General features: G+C 37.1%; 1 protein-coding gene across 6 annotated transcripts in view; it reads left to right on the top strand.

Moving 5' to 3' along the window:
- The window catches only part of KAT6B (lysine acetyltransferase 6B), a 129991-nt gene that overhangs the window by 25263 nt on the left and 78411 nt on the right, over positions 1-26317 (top strand). For all 6 annotated transcript variants that reach the window (XM_056494338.1, XM_056494342.1, XM_056494341.1 and 3 more), the window contains one exon: positions 3553-4449. In XM_056494338.1, coding sequence (XP_056350313.1) covers positions 3829-4449 — 621 coding nt within the window. In that variant the 5' untranslated portion in view covers positions 3553-3828. The remainder of the gene's footprint in view (positions 1-3552; positions 4450-26317) is intronic.

The following is a 26317-nucleotide window of genomic DNA, read 5'->3' as shown; positions in this document are numbered from 1 at the left end:
TAGGTAAAGGGACAAGCCTTTACTAGAGAGGTTTTTCATGTTTTAGAGGTAATGGGTTATACTTCACTCTCTAATGCTTCTCTTCTGCAGCTCTTTGGTGGCAGACTTGGCCAGTAATATAATGCAGTCAAAATTTCTCAAATTCTTTTATTTTCAAAATAAGTTTAGAAGCTGAAATATGACAGATTACATAGAAAGAACTTTATGACTGTTGCCATAAAACTTGGAAGTTGTCCTGTGCATTTAACAGTATGGAAAATCTATTTTATGATTGAATGAGTGCCGCTGAGGGCTTGATTAAAAGTTAGTTAATTATAAGGCGGGGGGGAAGATAAATAAATAGACATGACTACCTAAATAGACTAATTTATAATCACTTATTTAAAATGGTATTGTCTCAAAATCTGCTTGAGTAGTCGTCACACTTTTTATATTAAATGATATATGACCACCTATTTGTACTTTTGATATAATTGTATTCTAAACTTAGAAACCTGAATGTAGCTCTATATCTGTAAGTGTCCTTTTATGTTGAATCTTGAAAGACTGTTTCTGAAACAATTTATTTTGCCTTTATCTAGTCACTTTTCATGTAAATGCATGCATTTCTATACTGCCAATCTTGGATGAATCCGTTTTGGTTTCTGAAAGTTCTCCTTAATTAATAGCTCCAAGGATCACTCACCCAAGTTGTTTTGCTGGGGAAGATGTTTGTTAGTGATGAGTGATTGTCACTCTAGGTGTGGTGGACCTTGGCATAGCAGTCATGGAGGTCAGGGGCTGCACTTCAAGTTTACGTGTGCTCCAAGTTCCAGAGTAGGAGAGGCTCTAAGCTGTGGCAAAACAATTAAAAACTTGGGTTGGATGCACTTTGCATCGTTCCCTGAGGCAGAATGGACTTGGATACTGTTGGAAGGTGTGCATTTAAGATGTCTTGATTTTTCCTCTTGAAATACCCTGTGCAGTGCATTGGAAACTCTGTTCCTGCTGATCCACTCTGCTGGTGTTGATTTAGAAGGTGCTAGCATGCACGAGGTTGTATTACACATAGGGAGTTTTAAGTAAATAAGTAAAAATGTAGTTCTGAATGTATATGGCTGTGAAATTTCTGCACCAAGCAGTAGACTTTATGAAGATCTAGGTTTATGCTAACCTTTTGCCACAGTCATTGGCCAATAAAAATTCCTGTAACCCACATGTTATAGCATTTATACTGAAATGTTCATTGGTGTCCAGGAGCTTGGAACAGACCCTGTACTGTGTGTTCTGGAATTTAATGGAAGTGATGTGGTTGCTTGTATGAAATTTAATATAACAGTACTGCAGTAGATGTAAAACTGAGACAAGTATGTCTGACTCAGCAAATGCAGTGTTCAGCATTTAATTAAGTCGTGACTATCTTAATGAAGACTTACAGTTCAACAGCCTAACTAAATAACTTTAAAAGTAGCTTTCTAGGAATCTGGGGGTTTATATGTAGCTACAGAGAACTTCCAAGTCTATAGGAAGAGTGTATGAAATAGTCTAAAAGTGAGTGAATCTCCACTCTATATAGGGCTCTGCTTTGGTGTGTTATTCTATTTTCAGTGTCAGATTTGTGAGAGAATTTGTAGGATTTATAATACCATGGAAACTCTTTCCTTCCCTATATTTGTCTGCATTTTGTAGCTACAGTGTTATTTTGGAATTATCTGAAAACAGTGAGTATAAACAATTCTGTCAGGGGAAGAATGGCTTTTGCTAGCTGGAGTAAATAAAAAAGGTCTGTTTACAGAACAAGTTATTGTTTGCTTACAGATACTTGAAATACACAGAACTGTTATCAAATACAGCTTCCATGGGTACGGTCTGGAAGCAAGAAACAGGATCCAATCCGTGTAGATCAGTAGGGTTCAGTATGTGAGCCAGTTCAGCGTTCAGGCCCTGCATTTGTATCAGGAATGAGTCCTTTTCAGTCTGGCAGTCACTTGAATTTTAGTATTTTTAAATCTGAAGTTGTTTAGGCTTGGGTCAGATTTGAGAAGGACAGATTCATAAAATGAATTGATTAATATTGACTATTTGGGTATAGAAAAAGTTTATACTCAACAGTAGCCAGCTGCTCTTTTGTTACTGATCCTGTTGTGTAGGTATAATAATGTGTGGAACATAAGATGGAATTTATATTTAAAGATATTTTTGAGGGATAGAAGAAGGAAAATGTGTAGGACTAAAAGTATGTGTTGTAATACTTTTTGTCTTCATAGTTGCAGAGGAATCTTTTTAACAAGTTGAAAATAATTTTGATTACTGTATCAGTTCAGGGTTATTTCCTTGTTATAATTTACTCAGATTTTTGAACATGATTTAAATGCAGGATGGCTAGAATAAATGAATAAAAAATGAGATCCAGGACTTGTGTAATCATAAAAGATTTTGTTATTTGTAGGCTGCTTGCCCTAGCTTTATAAATGTACTTGCATATTAAATAATTTTAAATTTTTTTGCTGTGAAACTGGTAAATCTTCTACTTTACAAGATAACCCATATATTGAGAATGATTTTTTTTTTCTCTTCTGTTTTTTGTTTTCCTTTGAAGTAATTATGCAATTCTGTTAATTCCTTCAAAAGTTCTCACACTTCATGGCAGAAAAAAGTAGTACTTCAGATATATTTGTTTATTCGTTATGCAACTCCTGTCCAAGTTTAATTTGTGAGACTTTGAAATTGTTTTATTTTTTTAATCTATGTTCCCAGATTGTATAAACTCCTCATTAAGATGTTCTTTCGGGTTTCTTAAATGAGTTTTTGTAGCCACTGAATTTTCTATTGGAGTGATATATTCCATAATAAGTTAAAAAAAAATTGTTCTACTGAGTCAATCAAATATTTTTAAATGTGACTTCTTTATGTGTCTTTGTGCTGGCAACCCATTTATGTGACAATGCCTCCTGTTACTTTGTTTTCAATTCTGTTCCTAAGAGTTTATATAAAAAATTCCTCTGTGCTGCATGCCTTAAAATGAGAAGTGCTTTTGTGGTGCCTTTTGGTTTTGTAGGGAGCCTAAATATTAATGAAGGATGTAATACTTGTAGCTTGGTTCAGATATTTTTGGTTTTGGTTTCTGAGTTGTGTAATCAACATGGCAGGACTTTAGAGACCGGATACTGTAAGAATTGGCAGTGGTTAATAATTTATCTTTCATTGGTTGGGGTTTGGGTTTTCTGTTGCATGTATAATCCATGCAGAAATGATTTGTAGGCAGTTTGTTTTAGAGAGTGTTTTCAGATCCCTGACTGAATGGAAATTGTCCAACAGGTCAGTAGTAGGTTAAGTGTTGGGGTGGTGGAATTTAGGAAAACTAAATCCACTGACTGTTATGAAAAGCAGAAGGCTTTTATGATGACTTGTTTGGTGTGGAGTGGGAACTGACAAATGTTTCATATAATATCGCAAAGATTTTTCTATACTGTAGCATCTATACTATGAGCGCATGTCTGAATGTGTTTTTAATTTTTAGTACTTCAGCATTAACTGTGTTCTCTCCCTGTCTCTTGTTTTTTCTTTTTAAAGGTTGCAACAAACTTTCTTTTAAGGACGGGCCGGTGTCATCAGGGATGAACCCCTTCTACGTTTTGGTAACAGTAACATAATTTGAAAGTTTCAGTCAGCAGGTATTTCTCTGCTTTTTCTGACTCCTCAGGGTGGATATTTTTGACATGTTTCCAAGCAGTGTGTGGAATCCTTCCATTTGTGTTTGAGGTGTGAACAACCTCTGAAAGATCTGCTAAAAGGATAAGGAGGAACCTCTATGGGTAACTCTTGGCTGGAAACAATTACTGGTCAACCATGGTAAAACTTGCCAACCCTCTTTATACGGAGTGGATTCTGGAAGCTATACAAAAAGTTAAAAAGCAAAAGCAAAGGCCTTCTGAAGAGAGAATATGTCACGCTGTTTGTGCTTCCCATGGATTAGATAAGAAGACTGTTTCAGAGCAGTTGGAACTTAGTGTTCAAGATGGTTCTATTCTTAAAGTCACTAACAAAGGTCTTGCATCCTACAAGGACCCAGATAATCCTGGACGGTTTTCATGTGTTAAACCTGGCACTATTCCTAAATCTGTTAAGGGATCTAGAGGAGCTTGTAATGAGCTTCGTAATGTGGATTGGAATAAACTCTTGAGAAGAGCAATTGAAGGGCTTCAAGAACCTAATGGCTCCTCCCTGAAAAACATAGAGAAGTATTTGAGAAGTCAAAATGACCTAGCAAGTATTTTCAACAATCCTGCCTTTCAGCAGAGGTTGCGGCTGGGGGCCAAACGTGCTGTGAACAATGGGAGGTTACTGAAGGATGGTCCTCAGTACAGAGTGAATTATGGCAGTTTGGAAAGCAAAGGAGCTGCAAAATACTCCAGCACCTTCCCAGCTTCCCTTCCGCCTGTCAGCCTATTACCCCATGAAAAAGACCAGGTAAGTCTGAAAAAGAGAATGAGAGCTAATGTAGTAATGAAAAACTATTCTTGTTATCCTTTGTTTATTTACCTAATACAAAAGTAATGATTCTTCTCATGCTTTATTTGCTCATTAAAATGTCTAGGAGTAGGGATGCCTGTTCAAGATTTATGCAGAATCAGTTCTGGTAAATGAGTTTTACTTGGCTCCCTGTGTCCTGCCAATCTGCATTGGGTAGTTTGCTTTGTGAATTTTCAGTAGATGAACAGAGCAGCAGGGAAGAGTACAGCTGTATGCTCTGTTGTAGGTGTGAGATTTGAGTCTGTCTTGCCTGACAGACTGGTGTAGTTGAAATCTGCAGTGTGATTTGATTGTGGCCTTTTACCTTCATTTTCTGTCAGGATATACTGATTTTCTTGTAGTTTGACAGCCTGAGATGCCCCTGGTAGGACTCGTGATGTTTAAGACAGAATTATTAATTTTTAATTATATTTATATGTAGATAGTGGGCTTTAAAATGTCAATTAATAGAGACCAGAATTAATGTAAATATTCTAGGAACAGAAGTGAAGGTGTTAGAGTGAAAATTTGAACTAAACTGAAGGATCCTCCTTCTGTTTTACTTTAGTTGCCCTCCCTACATGGGTGTATTTTTGCTATTACTTGAGTCTTGTTTTGAAGTTAATTGTTCACAGGGTTTCAGCCTTGAGGGAGAAAGGACTATCAATTAGGTTTTTCCTTATGAAAGGATAGTGTCAAAGACATGTCTGCAGGCATTTTTTGATCATTTCCCATTTAGTATGGTGAAGTGTGTTTGGAATTTTCAGTGAATTTGGGGAAAATAAAGTTACCTGTTGTAGTGGAATTGGCTTACTTAAAATATTTGTAAGTTGATGGTTTGAGGTTTTTGGTTTGTTTTCATTTTTTGTTTTTGTTTTCCTCTTCTGGCTGGTCAAGTTTGATGGCAGTTGTTATAGACATGGAATAGTCCAGAAAGCCTTGCTATTGTAGAGGTGCCACCAGTGTCTCCTAGAAGCTGCATGATGGTTTTCAGTGGTCTTTTTTCCTTTGGTGGTGAGTTGCTGAAGGGTGCAGAGTTGAAAACACTTGTGTTGGAATTTTTTAGTGAAGTCTTCAGGAACAGTTGTTTGGGGAACTGTCAGAGGTGAGTAGTTGTAGCTTTATTTTTGTGAGCTTCTCTAAATGTCTGTTAAATATGATTGCATTTATATATGGAAATCTATTTCCGTCAAATTGGACTTCTCGGGTGTTTGAGGGACACATGGAGCTTCATACTCTGTAATCAGAATGGAAATTCAAAAGTGCTGCATACTGTGCAATTACTGCTGTAGCTGTACACTATAAACATTTAATTACTTGTAGTGATAAAGCGTCTGTTTAAGTACTTTGAGTTTCTGCTGTAATTCTGATACTGTAATGACATGAAAAATTTGAGGGCTGGAGTACTGAGCAACCCAAGTAACGTGAATTTTGTAAGAACAAAAATCTTCCATATTAGTCTACCTACTGGGACTGGCAGCCTTTGCAAGGAATGTTAGTTGGGTCATGGTGCTGAAAAAGCCATTACTGCCATACTAAAATACTGGTATAAGGATAAATCTGTCTTCTAGAAGTTAGCCAAACAAATCTGTTCTCTAGCAAGTGCTTTGGCAAGAAATAAGCTTTCATTTGGGTGCCTCAAAATTAGCAGTGTGACTTGCGTGTTTAAAAACTGGCATACGGTTTTCCCTGACAAAAATAGTTTTGATGTGAAGTTGGTGAATCAGTAGCTCCATGGTAGTATAGCTTACCACTTAATTGTGCTAAGTTACTGAGGTTACTGAGCAAATATATAGAGACTTTTTAAAATATGGGATTTTTACTGTTCTTCACTTTGCATGGCTTTAAATACTTGGGGGACAGTTGTGAAAGTAAGTGTACATAAGTTGTCCCTGTTATTGGAATGACTGCATCTTCATTTGGAATTGATGTTAATTCATGTATAAGCTGGATGACATTGCAAGAAAACTGTTAGGCTATTTTTATTGTAAGCATTTAAGTGACAGTATGGGGCATGTCAAGATTATTTATTGAAATTAATACAATAAATTTATCCAACTGGCATCTCTTGGGAATGGCTAGTGATTGGCATATTTTTAAGTTCCTTTGTCTTTTTCTATAGGTAGCACAAGTAAGAGATGAATTTTGTTGGGGTGACTAATTTTGTATATTTGTTTTGTTTTTGTTTTGTTTTTTTTTAATTTTCAAATACGAGAGGTGACATTCTAGTATGTCTTTTGTTGACTTTTCAGGAGGAAAAGAAAAAATGTAAGGATGCATGGAAATCTGTTTTGATGACTGTGGAAATTTGAGTAATTTTGGTTGGTTTTCTTTAATGCATAATTAACATCTCATCAGGATGAGACAGAAGATTTGGTCCATTAGAAGTGCTTTAGAGCTCTCTTTTTGTCACTCTGAACATTCACACTCAGTACCAAATGCAGACTCTGAACCTTTCTTCCTGAGTGACTGAAAGGTGATCAGAAGAGATACTGTATGGCCTGTGTGGGGCGAGGTGGTTTGTTGTGTGTGGGCTTTTGTTGGCTTGTTTGGGGTTTTTTTGGTTGTTTGGTTTTGGGATTTCTGTTTCTGTTTGCTTGCTTCAATCACCCACCCAAAGCGTCTGAGTATGTAGTGCACTGAGAAGATAAATACTGTTGAAATGCAGTGTCACTGAATTTAGTTTTGCAGACTTGGAGCCTTGACTGTGTGACAGGAGTGTTGAGTGGTTTGCATTTTATGAAATACTTGGGGCAGGGATATGGAAGTGCTAAACATTTGTCTTAGTGGTGATGATATGGAATGCTTTTCTTGTCCCTATTAACTGGGTGATCCAGTTCAACTAGATACAGTTCTCTTGTTCCATTAGATTTAGAAATAGCTGCAGTTAGTTACAGCAGTACAGTGGTCATGTTTCCTCCTATTATCGTAGGCCTAGAAGAAAGCATTTGTTTAAAAATGGTGTTTCCAGTGTTATCCTGACTCTTCTGGATTTGTATCAAGTGTTGGGTTGCAGCAAGAGAAAGCTTGCAGTGCAGCTGTTTAACTCTTCCTTTACTCCATCCCCTTCCATTTCTTAGTGTGTGTGGAGAGTTGGTTTTTCCATCTCTGAAGAGTTAAGTATAAGTACAAGATTCATGGAAAGACATATCTTGTTGGAAGGTCAGTAGCTTTTGGCAGCTATATGGTGTCTAGGTGGTATATTGTAAGTGTCATGAGTAGTATATATTATATGAAGGATTTTTCAGTTTTCTGAAGTACTCTGGTGGTTACATTGAGGTAAATACTCACTTGATGTGTCTAGACAGGTAACTTGAATCAATGCTCTTCAAAAGATGCCTGATTTAGTGTTAACTGGGTCTGTGGAGGACAGCATCCAGCCAGAGGTGGAGCTGCCTTAAGAGTGAAGGAAGACTGAAAGCCATGGTACCTTTCAGGATGAAGACTTAGTGTCTTTTTTGTGTCCTGAAAAAAATCCCCAGAAAATAAATCTTCCTCAAATAAAGAAACAAAAAAGCTAAAAAAACCTTGCATACAAGAAAGCAGAAATATAATTCATTTTGTTATGCAGCAGTTTGATCTCGTGCACTTCGCTATGTTGCAGTGCATATTTAAACAATTTAACTGCTCTTATGTGCTCTTCCTTATGCTCAAGAGCATCTTGCATAGTTACCCTCCCTTTTGCTTCACACCTTTTCTCACCAAGCATTTTCTGAAAAGGGCTGTATGAATATATTAACCAGAAAATGCAGTGTAAAAACTGGTTACATAGCAGGGAAGGGTGTGAAGAGAGAGGAAAATTGAGTGATACTTAGCTTTTCAATAAGCTTTTGAAGCATTAAAATGTGCTTCTGGAAATGCAGCAAAGTGGTATTTAAAACTTTTGGTTAGTTTTAAGAAGGTTGTTTAATTTCTCTTTATGGTGTCAGTTGTGGAATGGCAATATTGCTGATGTTTTCCTTGTGACTTGGACAAGTGCTAGGAAGGTTCTGCAGTTTGGGAGCTGCATGAAACCTAGTAAGTCTTGGGAGTTAGTCATCTCCTGAGTGCAAGTGCTGGGTGGCTGTAAACTCAGAAAACAGATATTTGTAGGCTGCTGGCAGCTCTTTATTTGCTTATTTTTAGACATAATTTCAAAGTATAAATCCAACTTTTGAGGGTGAAGAGGGAGTGGCCATTGTAACATTACCAGACGGTGGTGGGAATGCATAATATCTCAGCAGTTTCATCTTTGCTGTGTTCAGAATAATTAGTACTTAAACTTCAAAGTCGTTTGAATGGAGATGGCTTGATGTTGGTTCTCCTCAATGCTCTCTTGAACAGCTCAGCAACTGTGATTTTCATCTGATTCTTGGCATGAAAAAATTTACTAATCCCTCTTTCCCTTTCAGTTTGTCTTTCTAAGCTGACTTTCATGTGAAATGAAACTTGTTTTATTAATTTTTCTTACCCTAACTCCTATCTAATTTTGTTTTCACTGGCCTACGTACATTTAGCTTTTCAAGATGTAACTTGGCATGGGTTGAATTTCAGTTTTCTGGTATGTAGCTTGTGCCAGTGCAGACACTGGGTGTTCCTCCTTCTGTCTTTCAGGCAAAGGGCCAATCTATAGCGAATTGCTTTTTTGGCATTCAGGCTCCTCCTTGCTCAGTTTTTAAGCTTCCTGCCTTCCTGTGGGTAGGCAGCAAGACAGCGTTGGTTGAGATTTCTTGTTGCCTCTCTCCTCTATACTTTCCACTGTGTAGAAACAGAAAAAGGAGGCAGAAAAAGGAGTACACAATGTATCTTTCCAATTTACACATACGGGGATATTCATGATGGTGATCTTTGGGAGCTGCCTTTATGTGGTGTTTGGGCTTCTGAGGGTGAGTCTGAGCACCAAAATACAGTGATGAGGAAGTTTCTAGAGTGTCTGCAGTGCTACAATTGAAGAGCCTGTACACAGGGAAATGAAAGAAATCTAGTTTTGAACTTTGTCAGTCCATAAAATACTGTTGTCTTCAGATGCAGCCTTTGTCTCCTCCATAACATCTTCATGGTGACAAAGTACTGAGGAATGTTGGCATTACTTGGCAAACACTAAGTCTCATGTTTGTGCTTCTCATTATTTAAATTCACAAGCTATCTTTATTTCTTGGAAGGGTGACCTGCACCTTAACTGTGTGTAGATCTGGTCTTGGAAGTTCTGGGATGATTACTAGGTTCTGCTCTTGTGTTTAGGTTTTGGGTTTTGATTTGGTTTTTTTGAGTGGGTTTTGTTGTTTGTTTTATGTTGGGGGGGTTTGTTTTGTTTATGTGTGGTGGTTTTTGTTTTTGTTTTGTTTTGTTTTTTCTGTCCCTGTAGCTTCTGAAATGCTACAAGTACCAACTCTGTTCATAAGCCAAGAGAACACTTAGAAATGGATCCCATTAACACCTGACATACTGGAGTTTACCAGAAATTGAAGTGGAAAGTTCTCATCATCCCATATTGTGGAGAAGCAACTCATACCACTGCATAGATGGATATATCTGGCTTTGGGGGCCTATTTTTTTGTGTTTCACAATTCAGCACATTGGGACCAAACCAAGAAGCATATTTGTAAAAGTTTTCTTGAATTGTATGGTGGGAAATAAGTTGAGTACTGCTGTTTCCTGAGTTAGATTGGTCTGTTTCTTTATAAGGCAGGGTAGAGCTTAGTTTCCAATTTCTGATGTGAATTAGTTTGTGCAAATAGGGTCATATTTGCAGTAGCCTGTAGATCTGTAAGGGAAGACCCTACTCATCCTTTTTTCCCCCCAAGCTAGATATTCTGAACATAATTCTGCGTGATGTGCACATGGTTCTTGTTTACTGCAAGGAGTGATTCCAAGCCTTATACTGCAAGCTCTTTAATCCTAAGGCTTGCTAAAATTTGATTCTTTTGGTTGTTTCCCTTCAAAATTAATTGGTGTGGTGTTCTGTGATGAGTCCTTTATTGAAACTGACAGCAGTGAGTTAAAGAAATCCTGTGTAGTTCCAGCAGTTCTCTTGGTGTTTATTCTTCTATTCAGTTTTCTTTGAACTCCTCTGTCTTAACTGGGAGTGACATTGGATTCCTAAACTATGGTTAGAGGTTTTGCTCTTTGCATTTTTCCTCCCAGGCTAATTTTTCTTCAACTAGTTAATGTGTGGATATCTGCTTCATCAAGATTGCTTCTAAAACAGAAATACCAGAAAGCTGCCTTAGATATAAGGAGAGCTACCTTGCATATTTTCTCAGTGCTGTTTTCTTATCTGTTCATTGCTCTTCAGTGTTCAATAATAGCAGTGGTCTTGACTGTTGGGTATTTTTTCTGTGTCAGTTGAAATGTGATAGCAATTCTGTATTGCTTCTTATTGTTGCAAGGACTTTAGTGTAAAATGTGATGAAAAATCTTGATAAATTGCAGTTGAAGTTGTCTGCTATTTTTGACATGTTATTTTTTTGTCAAGAAAGATAACAGGTATAGATTAACTGCTAATTAACTGCAGTTTTTCCAATTTGGTAGACTCTCACTTTTGAAAGAATTTCAAGCTAGCTTTAAGAAAAGACTCAACTGGTAAAAATGCCAGAGTTTTCTTTACAACTTGGATTCCATTTATGGCCCTGTTAGCAACTTGGTTCTCTGTGTTCAGTGCTATATTTGCCTGGGTATAAGGCCAGAGCCATGATTTGAGGGCCTGTTTCAAGCAGGCCACTAGGACTTTATGGAAGCAAGTGGATGGACTGCTGCTGTGGGCTGGAACAGCAGTATTAGGGCTCAGATGATGACTGTGAATTCTGAACATGATAGCATGTCAGATCAGACACCACTTGGCTGGCAGATCCACTGCTGTCCTTTGTGGTTACCTGGTAAGTGACAAATCAACTTTTAAACTAGTGTGATTTCCTTCAATTGCAAAATTATTTGTATTTATTGTTATTTTTCCCAATCTGTTTGTATCCCTCATTGAGGAAAATAATTACATGGATTTTTCTGTGGGCTTTTTTTTTCTCCTCTTGAGGTTCTTTGAGAAGAGCTTAAAAGTTTTGGTTTTGCAGGCACAGCCAGCCTTCTGGAAATGAATGGCTGTGACCTGTTACAGGGATGGCTGTGCAGGCAACTCCAGGGCTGCTGCACTTAGATTCCAGGTTTGTGGGGATTATTGTGACTTCAGGTTGTGCTGTAGATAAGATGTTACATAAGGAAACATCCCATGTGGTGAGGGAAGCTGTGGACTTGTAAATTGTCTACTCTTATGTAAATGTTTTATCACTGAAGTGCTAGCTTCATGTGTGCAGGAATTTCTGCTTTGTCGAGTTTTTTGGGTCTAGAGGGGCAGAGTCCCATTTTTCTCCCCTCATAGTTTTGGTGGTACAGCCCAGCAGTTACCAGTTATGCTGTTCTTGGTGGTGTAGGCTTGAGACTTCTGTTTTTAATTACAAGCAGGACTCTGGCACAGGAAAAAAGCTGTGTATGATCTCAGCAGAGGTGTCTGGTAGGCATGGCTGATGTTTCCTCATCTCCAAATATATGTAGAGCTAGCTTGAGCTGTGGTGAATTTGCCACACGCTTTCCACATGCTCTCCAGGAGTTAATTTCACCACTGGTGGTATTTTGAAGTTGGCTTTAATTTCACATCTGTTTTTTCCAAAATGGTGCAGATGAGTGACTGTACTTTTAGGGACTAATTTTTATGTAATGTCCGTGTATCCGTGGCAACACTGACTAGCAGTGTTTGCATTTGGCTCAATACAAGACAAATGTCAGTGGCACCTGTGTTTCAGACATAGAGTACAGGCAGTTCTTAACTGATGAATTAGTAGAATCACAGAATTATTTAGAGTGGAACAGATGACTCAAAAATCAGAGAGTCCAACTGTTAACCTAGCACTGCCATGTTCACCATTAAACCGTGTTCCTAAGGGCTGCATCTGCATGTTTTGTGAATCCTTTTAGGGACAGTGATTCCAACACTTCCCTGGGCAGCAGGAAGTACTTACACAGAGCAGTTGAAAGGAGTACAGTCAAGATAAAATTGCCATAGATGTGTGGGACTGTTGTGTTAAAGCACCTCTTTCAGAACTGTATGTTGGGTGATTATAGTGAAGATGGAGACTGCTATTTTTTTCAGATGGCAAAGTAATGAGAGGTAACTGGTGTAAGTTGCATCAAGGGAAATTGCAGGTAGATGAAGGAGAAAATCCTTTAAAATAAGGATGGAGAGACATGGAACAGGGACTCAGAGTGGCTACATAATCTCCATCCTCAGAGCTGGACTAAGCAATGTCCTGAGCAACCTGATTGGTGAAAATGTGAGTAATACCTAACCTGCAAGTAATGTGGAATTCTTTAAAATGCTTAGCATTAGTGGATAATGAGCAGTAGTTAGAAAAGACATTATACAAAAATACAGTTAAATGGGTGATGAAAAAGTCCATGTTTGTGCCTGAAAAGATTGTTAAGACCAAAGTAAGCTCTGTTATGATCACTGAACTTAATAGTAGCTAGTTAATAAGTTCTATGCTTATGAAGGCTGCTGTATCACTCCCTTCTATTCCAAATTTAAAGATACTCAGCTTTCATTTCCTACTCTGCATTTTTCTCTCTTGACCTCTGAATGCTAGTATGCCTGCTGTAGGAGTTGGTTTAACAAGAATCTGTTAATGGTAGAGGAAGAGGACAGTGCATTGACTCCTGCAAGTAAGTATTTGGTTATCAGTCAGTTCATAGATATTAGCATGGAGGTTAATGTAATGAACAATGGGGTTATACATAAACATGTTTTTTTCTGATCTGAATATTTTTGCTCTGCCTTGAACTGTCTAGCTCTCTTTTCTTTCCACTTTATCCAGTTGTAAAAACTGAATGTCACAAAACCCTTACTAATGCTGTTTTGCAAATATTAATCTACTTTAATATTGAAAAACTGTATAGTAAACCCAGTGCAGTTATTTTTATGTTTGGCATGCATTCTGCTGATCTAGCAAAGCAGGCTTTTGGATGTTACAGATGTTTTCTGAGGGTCTGAAATTTATAGATAAATTAGTCAAGAGATGACTCAAACCACACGCAGGGTGGGTTCTCGAGGTTGCAGCACTTGCTCAGTGCCTGCAGGATGGTCTGTTCCTGTGCTTGCACCTGTGTGTTTTAGCTGCATTTGAAAGTACTGGAGCTCATGCTCACTTGGAAGCAGTGACTTACTCTGTGGCTTTTTCAAAGAATTGCTCTTGTTGAGTCACTTGACATGCTTGTCTGCCATACACTTAGGGAAGGAAATTATTGGTACTTGTGCTCAATAAGTTCTCTGTTTTGCCATTTGGAGTTTTCATGACTATGGGCAGTTGTTTTTGTTTTATGAATCTGCACTGTGTTTAAAACCAGGGACTAGCTGGCTCTTCTTGCAGGCATGTTTTCAGTCTTTCAGTCTTTCAGGAGAGTTGCAAGAGTCTGTTCTGATCTGAACATGAGATGGGTGGTAGGAGTCTTTTATTTGGAATAGTAAACCACCTCAGGAATCTTCCCGTGTTCCCAGTTTCCTATACTGCTCTGAATTCAGGATGATATCTCAATTCTGACTGTGAATTCAAGTAAATAAATGTGGCTTTATTCAGCCTAGGATTGACAGATTTTGTTTTATGTCTTGTGGAAGATACTAGTGATGGAAGAAAGCACGACTGCTCATTATCTGCTACCATGAACCAGAATCTGAATGAATTATTTTGTTTCTTTCTCAATATTGTCATACCTCTATATGACTTATTTCCTAGAGAAGAGCTTGTAATAAATCTGAAAATAAGCTTTCTCCATTTCCTGATCTCGGTCTGGTGCTAAAATTTTAATTTGCTTGATGTTTTGCTAATGCAAATGAGTTTTGCTAATACAAGTGTATTTCTAATTTTATTAGAGGCTTTGTGTGGAGTTTATTTGTAAAGATTAATGCCTTAAAATTTTGTATTTGCTCCCATGTAGCAGAGAAGGGAATCGTAAAATAGTTTTAGTAGCTAGGTGGGAATAGCATTAAATATCTTATTTTGCCTTTCCTGTAAAAAATATTTATCTTTGTTTTGGTGGACTTGTCTTAGCTTTCCGTTTCTGACAGCAACTTTAATAGCAAATTCCTTCCTTTCCCCACAACACATGCGTGTTTACTTCACTTTTACTGACACTGTGAGACCAGCAGCTTTAAATAAGGTTAGCTTTTGTCTTTTATGTGCACAGCTAGAATGACTCCCATTGTTACTGCTTTCTTAGGGCATGGCAACTTGACTTTTTCTTATTTAAGTTATGTATTTAATAAATTTTACCAGTTAGAGTATAGACATCTGTTTGGAGATCAGCATCAATCAAAATCACTTACGAAGAAATTGTTGGCTCGTGATGCATCTGAAATATTTCTGGAAGTTCAGCTTCTTTTAGCTGTTGCTAAGAGATAAATTTTCATTGACATGAGTGATGTGAGGACATGTCAGCATGCTACCAGTTGTTTTATAGGCAGTCAGCTCTACCGCCTTGCAGATGGTTGGAAAACCCTTGGTAGAGGGTAAATGTGTGCTGATTATCTCATTGAATTAAGGTAACCTTTTGTCGTTCATTGAATTCTGCAGAGCAGGCACTGAGCAGCTGCTCTGCTGCTGAATCTGGATTTAGTGAATGCAAAGATTATGCTAAAGGGTTTTTAGTCCCAGGTACTGAGCTTCGGACTGCTGGAAGGATTTCTTTTTTCATACTACCTTTAAAGTGTTACCAATCTTACTGGATTGGTAACTGTGTTCAACATTTGTAACTAAACTCAGCTTTTCAACTTTGTTGTCACCACATGCTTATTGATCTTTTGAAACTTTGAAAGCTCTGCCTTTTTCAAGCGGTGCCAAGAGGAGACTCTTGTTTCTGCCTGATTAGACTTGCATCCAATATAGTTTAAGCAATCTGATGATTATCAAGTTCATACATTTATTTTGGATTACATTTATGAGTGTACACATGATCTTTGGGAGTATATTTAGAGGTCATACTTCACTGTCATGTTAAATCTTGTGTAGACATGTTTTCCCCATCCTTTAGAAAACAAATTAATACACAGAATTTTATTAAGGACTATTTTCAAGATTTAAAGTATTTAGTTTCTAGAATGATTTTGGAAAGGGATTGAGGAAGGAATCGTAGCATCCCCCAGACCAAACTTAAGTTACTTGGATTGCAGAAAACATTTGTGGATTGTTAGTGTTAACATACTTTTTCATAAAACCATTAAGGTCTTCAGATCAGTATAGCTTTGTCCAAGAAAATTCTGTTTTGTAAGGATCCAAAAGGGAATTGTTCTGAGAATACTTCAATTGCTTCAGAAAGTCAGTGGGTAAAATATAAATCTAATAAGGTATTGTTCTGTCAAGTATATATAAAGGGGTGTGCTTGTGTACCTTGCTATATAGAAGGGGGTAATAGACACTTCTTCATATGGACCCTGTGTTCAAGGATTGGTCTCTAATGCATGTTATAGAAAAAATGTTTTTCAGATCCAGTTCAGGTTCATCCTCCCTGCCCTAAGTGTAACTTTGACTTCATTCCTGAAAGCTCTGGGAGTTCATTTATTTTGTCAAGTATATAATGTTTTACAGGATTCTTAGATTTCCTTTCAGCCTTCATCATACACTGACTACCAACAACCAGTTGACCATCTTCCATGCAGTTTCAGGAAGTGTTGTTGAACTGTTTCTGTAGCAACTATATTGTTAAAAAACTAGAAATTCTATTTTAATGCTAGGATTGTAATGAAAAAGCTGATTAAAAATCAGTATTTGGGGTATGGAATTTAGAAGTTAATCTAAGCTAAATGAATTTTGTTACATAAAGCTGTAACACAATGGGATATGATATTCTCAAACCCGGGAGCTGAAGTGTTTTTTCTGCTGTAGAAATACCACAGTCAAATGATGCATCTTTGAAATTATGTGAAAAGGAAGCAACTTAATGTTTGTTTCATTACCCCAATATATTTTTGCCCTAATAAGCAAATTGATTTCCATTTCTGAAATCAGTGCTGAAGCTCTTAGTGAAATACTTCCATCATAAATATTCAAAATAGCTTCTCAAACTGAAGAAATTGCTCTTCTCTTGTGCCTGGTGGAATTTTTGTGGATTTTTCTTCCTTTGCCCTTTAGTTTACTGAAATGCTGGCATCTAACTCCAGTACATTTCCAAAAATTCCTCTCTACTTCTGCTTTGTATCAAACAGGTTTCTTTTGTGATCTGGTTTTAAAAGTTAATTATATAAAAATCTGAGATATTGTCATAGCTTTAAAGAATGGTCTGCTTAGCATCTTTAAGATTGCCTCATGTTAAAACTATTGCATAATATTATATACATATATATGAAAATTAAATCTTTAATCTCTTAGCAACTTTCCCTGGAATATATTGCATGACTAAGGTAAACTGGTATTAATTCTTTCTTCAGGCAAAGCAGATCAAGATATAATAGCTCCTGCAGTGATAGCTCTCACTTGTGACGGACTGTGGCCTCATTGGAGATGAAGACAAGGCAGGTTGCATGATGACTTCAAAAATACTGCTTCCAGTATCAGAGTTGGAAATGGCAGCTTCTGACACAGCCTGGGTTACAGCACTGCTGTTCCTTGCTGCTGTTACAATCTACCCCAAATGGCACAGATAAGCCTTGTGCACACTTGTAACAACTTGGAAAATTGCTCAGTTATGTGATCTAGCAGTCCCCTTCACCTCTGATCTTTTTAAGGCCTGTAATAAAGGGTACTTGCTTTTGGATAGCTTTTCAGTAAAATATTACAAAAATGCTACAGTTGGACAAAAAAACCCTTGAGTTTGTAATTTTAAATTTAAAGAGTTTTCTTGGAAGGAGTTTCACTGGGAGGAGATACCACAGGTGATATTGCATGTTACCATATATCACTCTTCATTGAAAATGAGCTGTTAGACTATAAAGCCAGTAAAGGAGTAATTAAATTCTTAATTGGGGCTGATATTAGCAGAGGTACAATGACAAGTGTTTTGATACAAACAAAACAGCAACAGGAAAGCATGACTTAGAGCTACCTTTCAAACTAAGACAGCAGCCCTTGCTTGTTAAGAGCTCTGTGAAGTTGTATTTGTTCTCTTATACTCTGTTGATATGCTGGCTTTTATATACAACTAAAACCACCACTTTTCCCAGGAGTTTTTAACGTGCTACAAGAAAGTAATGTTTATATTTTATTTGCAATTTTAATGTATTTGCATTCACAAACCAGTAAATAATTAAGTCTTCAAAATTTTTTTCTTAGTAGGTCTATTAAATTCCATCACGACTCTATTTGATACAGCTTATGCCACCAGCACTTATTCCTGCTGTGGTTAGTGCCACAGAAGAGACGTTTGAAATTTATGCTCTGTGCTTGTTTTTTTTGTTTCTTAGATGTGCTTTTCCAGGCTTGTCCAAGAGTAGCATAATCTAGAATATATAACCCATTTAGTGAAAACAATAGCAAAGCACAGAGGGGTTTTGTTTTGACTTTGAAAAAGTAATTTTTAAGAAGTATATTTTATGCCAATTTAGCAGAAGTACATTGAAGGAGTTTTTTGGGAATGATATTGGTTGTTTAGCTTCATCAGTGTACAGCTTGAATGAAAGGCTGTAGTCAATACTTCCTTAGCAGCTTCCATGGAGGGTACTGACAAGTGTCCTGTTATGAAAGTAAGAGGCAGTAATGTATAATCGATATAAAACTTGTTCACATGACGTACAATTTAGCTACATTCTCTGGGTTGGTTTGTCCAAATTACCAGTTTATATTCAGACTCTATACTTCCTAGGTGATACCAGTGTCAGTAAAAACAGTGTACTGTGGGGTTGTTTTTGTTACTTTTGTTTAGCTTTGAGTGCTTCTCAAGAGTGTTAATTAGGAAGTCACTAATACAAATATCTCAAGTGATGGAAGTGGCCCAAATATTGTGTTAAAATGGACAGATTTCATTCTTCTAAACTTGTGACCACTTCAGAGACTTGAAGCTGAGCAGTGATTCTTTGTAAAGCTGTTTCTGAGCTTTTCCCATGAGAGAACCTTAACTGATAAGATCTTAACATAGGTTTTGTGGTTTGACTGCTCATAATTAGGGGAAGGAAAAAGGCAACTATGATTTGAGTTTTGCTGTTGTGGTATAGGACACAGTATAGTTCATGCTGTTTCCTGTCATATAATAATCTCTATTAGGCTCTTTTGCAGAGTTTAATATATTTTTATTTAGCCTACAATAATTTGGGAAAATTAGAGATATAAATGGGAAGTGTTGGACTGATTGTCTGCTGAAGGAGTGAAAAAATGCTTTCTTTTTCAGCCATTTCACTGCCTCTATGTTTTCTTACCCACCTACCTGTCTTCCACCATCAGTTCACACAGCTTAAAAAATAGCTGGTTTGAGGCTCTTACTTACATGTATGTATCTTTTGACTGATGTAAAATTGAGTGGAAAATGCAGGTTTAACGTGCTGTTTGTTTCCAGAGTCTAAAGTCAGGACTCATCAATCCCTTCCCATGGTTTTTTGTGCTTCAGGATCTGCATTGCTTGTATAGTAGCTCAGGTGAAACTTGAGAATAGGTCGATCTAGTGTGTTAGCTCAAGAGCTCAAGCTTTTATAGCTGGATTAAAATAATCTTTCCATGGTTGTGACTTGTAACACTGGATTAAATTCTGACTAAGTTAAATAGATAATCCATTAGAGTAGAATCAAAAGACCAAGTGAATGCAGTGAAGACAGTTTCTTAAGAGCTTAATTTAATGCTTAATTATTCTGACTTGGGAGAAGATCCTGTCTTGGGAGGTATGATGCAGATGCTCTGTTTAAAGATGGTTCTTTATCTAGGTTCTTACCTAGATTACAGGCAAGAGCTGTTCTGCAAACAAATAAAGAATGATGGAATTTTGTTAATATTATTAACATTATTTGGAAGTGAGTAGCCTCATTTATGCTGCAGAAGCACTTCTGTAGTACTGTAGTTTTTTTTTTCTGTTTAATGTCTGAATTTGTACCTCATTTAAGAAGATCCTGACTCTCCCCCATGGCACAACAAGTTGAACAGTAACCTTTCTGTATAGATGACCTTACTTGTTATCCTCAGCTTTATCAATATGTCAACTTAGCGAATGTGTATTCATAACTAATTTGAAATTCATATTGTGGTCATTAATTACAGGACTCCAAAGGCTAGCCTCACTAGCTGCCCGATCCATATCTAGAGAATACGTTTCTTTTGAGGTTGGTTTGTTTGAATTTTTATCTTGAACACAGATATTCAAATATTTTTAATGGATTGCTACAAGCTTCCTATTTTTTGCCCAGCGTTCCACCACGGAGGTCACTTTCTTCCTCATTAATTAGAGCATACTGAAATTGTAATCCCATATGATTAAAGTATTGTTCTTTGGCTGTAAGGCTTTGCTGCAAGTTTGCCTTTGTATTTGTAGCAGATTAATACAAATATGTTGTCATTGATACATTGGTACACTGATAAATGATAAAATAGTTTTAATGATAAAATATTGGTCTTGAAGAAAAAAATTATATACTGTGTAGCTCAGTTGTACTGCTATGCTGTTGTATCTTGCAGCCATCCTGTAGAAGGGTGTTTGCCTTGATTTTGCTTTCCTGAATTTGGTCAGTACAGATTTTCATGTGCATGTTGCTGTAAGACTAGGGAGCTGCGAAGAAATAGAGCAACACAGGCTTCATCCAGAAAGCAGAAGAAGCAACTTATTGCAGAAGTAGACACATTTTTATAGACTGGTTTGCAGAACCAAGGATAGCATTAAGCTCATTGGTTCAAGGAAGGCAACACCTCTTATAAACATGATTTTACCAAAATATCACATTCTTCACACACTCCTCCGGTCCACAACACCAGGTGCTAAGCTTTGTTATTAGTTCTTTCCTTTCTGTTTTCCTTTGATTAGCTTGGGAAAATTCAAGCTGCTTTTTTCCCTGACTCTCACCAGCATCCACATATGCAAGATTCATAGTGATCTAAATTATTCGCATTCTTTTGTGGCTTGAAAACGTGAAGTATCTTTAATGGTGTAAAACAGGAATGCCAAATCAAAACTTAAATTGTGTACAGGTTTTGAGTTGGAATCTTCCCTATTTCTGTCTTTTCCCCTTCTCATGGATCATATGGCTTAATTGGAAAAAATGCTTCAGACAGTGCAACCACAGCAGCAGATGCCCAAGACAGCTTTCCAAATGTCATCAGTACTGGTGGGCATCTACCTGTGAGGCATCTGGAGACATTTGGCTAGTGTGTTATCCTTGATGAAATACATTTGCTCTGGAGGAAATGGCCTGAGTGCTAACAGGTTTTTCTGTCCTGGCTGTCAAGGTTTCCACATTGGAAGTGCAACAACTAAAAGGCAGAATTTTTTGCTTTTTCTTGTGCTTTGAGGTTTGGTTTTTTGTTGTTCCTAGTAATACAAATAAAAATCCTTTGAATTGTCTGAAATCCAAGCCATCATGAATATACCTGATGTGCAAACAATATATACCTAATGTATTTACAAAACCCTAAATCCACAATAAAAAGCTGTATAATGTAATTAACAGATATTATCCATTGAGTTCCAAGGAAGGTGTGGGGAAAAAAAACAACATAAAAAGAGTTTTATTTGTTTTCAAGATATTGAATAAAGGGTAAAAATGAGGGGGGGGGAAATACTGTCTTGCTATGGAACTTGTCTTCCATGTGTATGTACAGCAGTACATGTTAGATTTCCTAAAATTTGCTTTTCCCCTTTGCCTTTTGATCTGTAGGGCTGAACACTCCTGCACAGTACTGTTGCAGGTTGTTGAGTCCTGTCTTTTCTATTACTGTGTTTTCCTTTGATTAATGAATCATTAGATTTATTAATGGTCATTAAGACCATTTTTGATATGTTTGAGGGCCAGTAAGAGAAGGCTTGTTGGCTTTCAGGCTTGGAGATGTTTTTATGCTAAGTAAGGTATTTTCTCTGATCTTCTTGTTCTTGGAAATAATGATTTTGCAGAAATAGGTGGAAACATCTCAGGGTTTCTCATGACTATGTGAAATTAGGTACTTTACTGAATTGTCCTTTATCTTACATGTCTGCCCTACAGGTAGTTGCCATTTCAAGCTGTTGGGTTGAAGAAATTCTAGGAGCATGCATTCCAGGTTTTGCCAGAAGGATTTAGGAGGATCTAGCTTGTTGGTCACTAGGTGAGATTTGAGTCAGCTAGGATAATTCCTCCCTCCATTGGTCCAGGAGAGTATCTGGCATGCCTGGATCTGCAAAACTGCTATCTCTGTCACATTCACAGCTGTAATCAAAAGTAAGTGTATTAATTTCTAATATGAGAGGTAAATGATCTTCAACTGCTTTTCAGACTCTTAAGTAATGAGTCTAATCTATTGCAATAAAAGCTCTACCAGTCAATGAGTGTAGTACTTTAAGTAATTCTGTGGTTTAAATTTAATTACTGTACAGTGCTTTTAAAATCAAACTTTTGCTGGCTGCAGGGCAAAACATCTTAAGCTTTGTCAAATTTAAACTGTATGTTATGTGGAATTTTTTAAAGAGTGATAACTATGATTCTGTCATCTACAATATGTTCTGTATTTACAAGAGAAGAATTGCAGCTGTTGAAGTTGGTCAATTATATAGGAAATAATGGGAGCAACTGCACTGGGATGCCAGAAAATAATTGAGTGTGTAAATGAGAGCCAGACTCAGTAGTCTGTGACATCATACAGTGAATGCAAGGTTTTAATGATAAACTAGGTACTAATTATGGAGCTTTTCTGTGCTACAAATGAGCTAATTTATAGACTGCCAGCACCTGAAGAAGGAAGTCTCTTAGGGCCAGAGGCTTGTGTTTTATAACATATTTATTGGTTTGATAAAAGCTGTATTGCATTATCTGTCCAATTTAACCAGGAAGTATTTTTCTTATCATTTAACTGTAAACCTCAAGAGGAGAAAACTGCAGAGTGTGATTTTATATTCTAATGACACTTAGCAGTAGCAATTCAGGAATTGATGCAAATAACAGTTTTAAACAGCTTCCAGGGAAGAGAATTTTCTTTTCTTCTCAGAAGTGATTTTTATATGCCTTGAGGTACTCTACTTTTAAACATATTAATTCACATATGTATATATACAATATGTTTTATTTGCACTACCCTCATTTATACAGTGATTTACCAATGAAGACTGAAGGGTTTTGATTTTAAAAATAGAAAAATGAGGTGCAAGGTTGAGCAAGGACAGGAGAGAAACTCAGAAGACTACAGGGAATGAAAGGAACGTGAAAGAAGAAAACACTGTCTACTGTAAACTTTGTAGTGGTAATGTTTGTTACTGAGAACAGCTTCCTTTCTGCAGGTGCTGTCAGCCACTTAGCAGTGTTGAGATTTCAAGCTGTATTTTCGAGCTGATTGAGTACTTGGTACTAGCTGCAGCCAGCTTCAGATACTTGGGCCAGAACATGTGGGGTGCTGTAACAGATGTCATGGCACCATGTCCAACTGCAGTAAACCAAACTTGGTTACTGATGAGTTTGATGCTTGCTGAGATCTCTAGCAAGTGCAGTGTTAGTGTGTTCCTCACCCATTAGGTAATTTTATGACCAATTTGTATGAGGAGTGGGAAAAACTTGGTAGTAGAGCCATTCTGATTGTTGTGGGTTCTTCTTTTAGTTGAAGCAACTTAAGGAGTGATCTTTGCACTACTATGCTTGTTCAATGTTTGTTTATGGAATAAGTGGTAGTCACCTAACATCACTTGAATAACCCTGTGATGTTTGTTTTTGGAGGTGGGAAAGATTTCTAAGTACTTAAATCCCAATTCAAATCCTGGAACCACTAAAGTATATCAGACTAAGCCTTATGGAAAATTAAAGGCTATGAGGAGTGCAAACCATTTATGTCCTCTCTTTCTTTTGATTTAGTACTGTAGTAATAACTGGGATTGACTAGAAAGTAGTGTAACTAAATAGCCTTGGAAGTTGGTACTTTTGTGTTTTGAAGAATTGAAAAAAATTCATAAGACCTCAGGTGGAGTGGGGATTTTTGTGCATTTTTTTTAATTGCTAGGAATAATTTTTTTATTTCATGCTAGGTTATTGTCTTCTTCGTTCCCACCCCAGTTTAACATGTGACTGCTACTTAAAACTCAGTTGTAGCATAGGTATGGCATAGTAAGGCTGAAATTACACAGGTACATGTTTCTGTTGCTGAAGGAGTGGACATGGAGGCATGAGCTGTACATGTTGGTGATAGCAGGGGGATGGGACAAGGCCCAGTGTTGTCTTGGGAAGGTCAAAATTTAATTTGAAAAGTTCTTCACCTCTTGAAATCACAAAAATATTCTGTTTTATCTGAATTGTATGTGTACTTTACTGAAATACATGTGTGTACCGCAATAGTATTATTCAAGAAAATAAAAATCTCTGGAGACATGAGCTTATTCATACCATGTATGATTTTGGTTATGTGCCTACCTGAGAGTAGGCAGTCCCTTGGCATAGAATGTGCTGTCTGTTGTGTTGCTCCAGCAGAATAGAGAGGTAAATGTGTGGAAGTGATTAACATTATGTCTTGAGTTTCTGCACACGTCTTTAAGCACATTTTTCATGTAACTGTCTCTGTTTTGCCAGATGTTCCTATAGTGTGTTATGCTGACATGAGGGCTCCTGTGGTAATATGCAGTGACATCAAGTTCTGTCCTGAAAGAGATTGGGGTGAAGACTTCAAGTTGGAGATATGCTTAGGCTATTGAACTGCTCAGAGTGTCCTGGCAGCTACATATGGAGCTGTGATTGCTGCCACCTTTTGCAGAGTTGCTGGATTTGAATTCATGTAGAGAGGAGTGTTGGTGTAATTCTCTTAGCTGGATCTGTCACTTTTGTGCAGTCAGGTAACTTGGCACAGGTTTCCCCAGCACATGGATGTGGTGTCTCCCAAGGTATCTTTGCACCAGCCACCTACTGCTGCTGATTTCCAAGCTAAGTATATCTGGGAGCCACAATGCTAAACTACATCTGTGTTGAAAGTATTAAACGTAACTCTTAAAGCAGGAAGCTGTGAAGTTGTCATAATAACCTGAGCTTCTAGACACTTTATTTTGGTGATCTTCCAGCTATTTGTCCATGTGTGGTGCTGTGAGCAGTAAGAAAGGAGTGTCTGTGCCTCCAGAAAAGGTATGGAAAGCAAACAGATCATTAATGTTGGCTTTTGCTCAGATCAAATGCAAATGCCTTCATTATATTATGTATTAATGGTCTTGGTTTGTTTGGGTTGCTTTATAAGGCACAATTGTTTTAAAGGAAATGAATCTTTTTTGACTTTGTTCAAATACACCAAGCTTAACGAAAAGCAGTTAGAACTAGATCAGTTTAATGAGGCCTGCTTCTATCAAATTTACTGCTTTAAACCCAACTACAAATAAAGTGAATTAAAGACCAAATTATTTCAATACAGATGTGCATTGAACCAGAGTGTTATAATGATTAATTTCCTCAAGTGTTTCATTCCCAGTAGATTTTTGTGTCAACAGCCAAAAAAGAATTTATTGACTTTGCATTAAGCATAGTTTGGTCTAGTTGATTATATTGTTCAAGTGTAAATTAGTGGGTGGTAGAAGACTGTGTTGTATTGGAATTTTATTTTGTCTTAAGCAAATTATCTCATGCCTTATTAGCAGTACTTAAAATATATAGTTCTGACTTCTCAAAGAGATGCTGGGGCTTTCAGAGGTGTTAGGGTTTCTCCTGTTCATTAAGTATGACCTTTTATATTCAAGCAGTTTTCTTCCTGCCCTGCCCTAGGAGTGTGCTGTTAAGACTGTGCAGCAGATTTGAACGTTTTGTATCAAGTTTGCTAGGCTTTTTAAAATTTTATTTTACAAGTGATGTTTAAGTTCGGTTTCAGCATATGCAGATTCAGAGACCGTTTTCTATCTGGGATAAGCATGGTCTAGATGCAAAACACTTCCCATAGCTTCCCTTCCAAGTCCTGTCTTGTACATCTGTTGCTCTAAATAGATGACTTTCATTTGTCTCTGCTTTTTATGGATTGCAGTCAGGAAACATGATTTGACTAATGTCTCCTGTCTCATACAAAGATAATGCTAGAGGAGTATCTATTTTTTTGGTTGTGTTTTAAAGGGCTGCAGATGCCATGTGGAGTAGTTAATACTGTGTATTTGTCATTGTCAAAGAACTTGTATCCTCAAATGCATTCTCTTCTCCCATACCCAAACATGCCATCAAAGTATTATTAAAAATGATAGGTGTTGAAGTAGATGATCCTGATAGGTGTTGAAATAGATGATCCTGATAGACCTCTTTATCTTTCAATTAAAAATTGTGCTGTATATATTTTTTTTAAAAGCAGTTTTCTAGTTGGGCATGACAGCCCTCCACTTGGAAAAATAATTACTGTTGGATCAAACTTTCTGTTTTGTGTCTGTTATCAAGTTATCTATCAAAGAAAATAAGATGAGCATTTAAAAGGTTCAGATCAAAGGCAGCTGATTTAGCTACACTGGAGGCTCCCATCTTTTAATTTAAAATGTATCTATGACTAACTGATTACCTCTCACATTTATAAAAAAATATTGACATCCTGCTAAAGTATGCAGTGACCTCACTTCTAGCTGAGTTGTGTAGGTTTCACTGCAGGCACACTGAAAGCATTGATATTCCTGTAACCTTTTGAGGCAAGATATGTGCTTAGTGTATTAATGAGCTGGTTGAAGTGATGTACAGTAATTTCATCCTTGGGTAAAAACAGATGTGAAAGATTCTGTTTTAATATTTAATCAA

The sequence above is a fragment of the Oenanthe melanoleuca genome, chromosome 6, assembly GCF_029582105.1.
Source record: "Oenanthe melanoleuca isolate GR-GAL-2019-014 chromosome 6, OMel1.0, whole genome shotgun sequence".
Classification (NCBI taxonomy): Eukaryota; Metazoa; Chordata; class Aves; order Passeriformes; family Muscicapidae; genus Oenanthe; species Oenanthe melanoleuca.
Note: the sequence above shows the minus strand (reverse complement) of the source record. Positions and strands in the feature narration are given on the sequence as shown.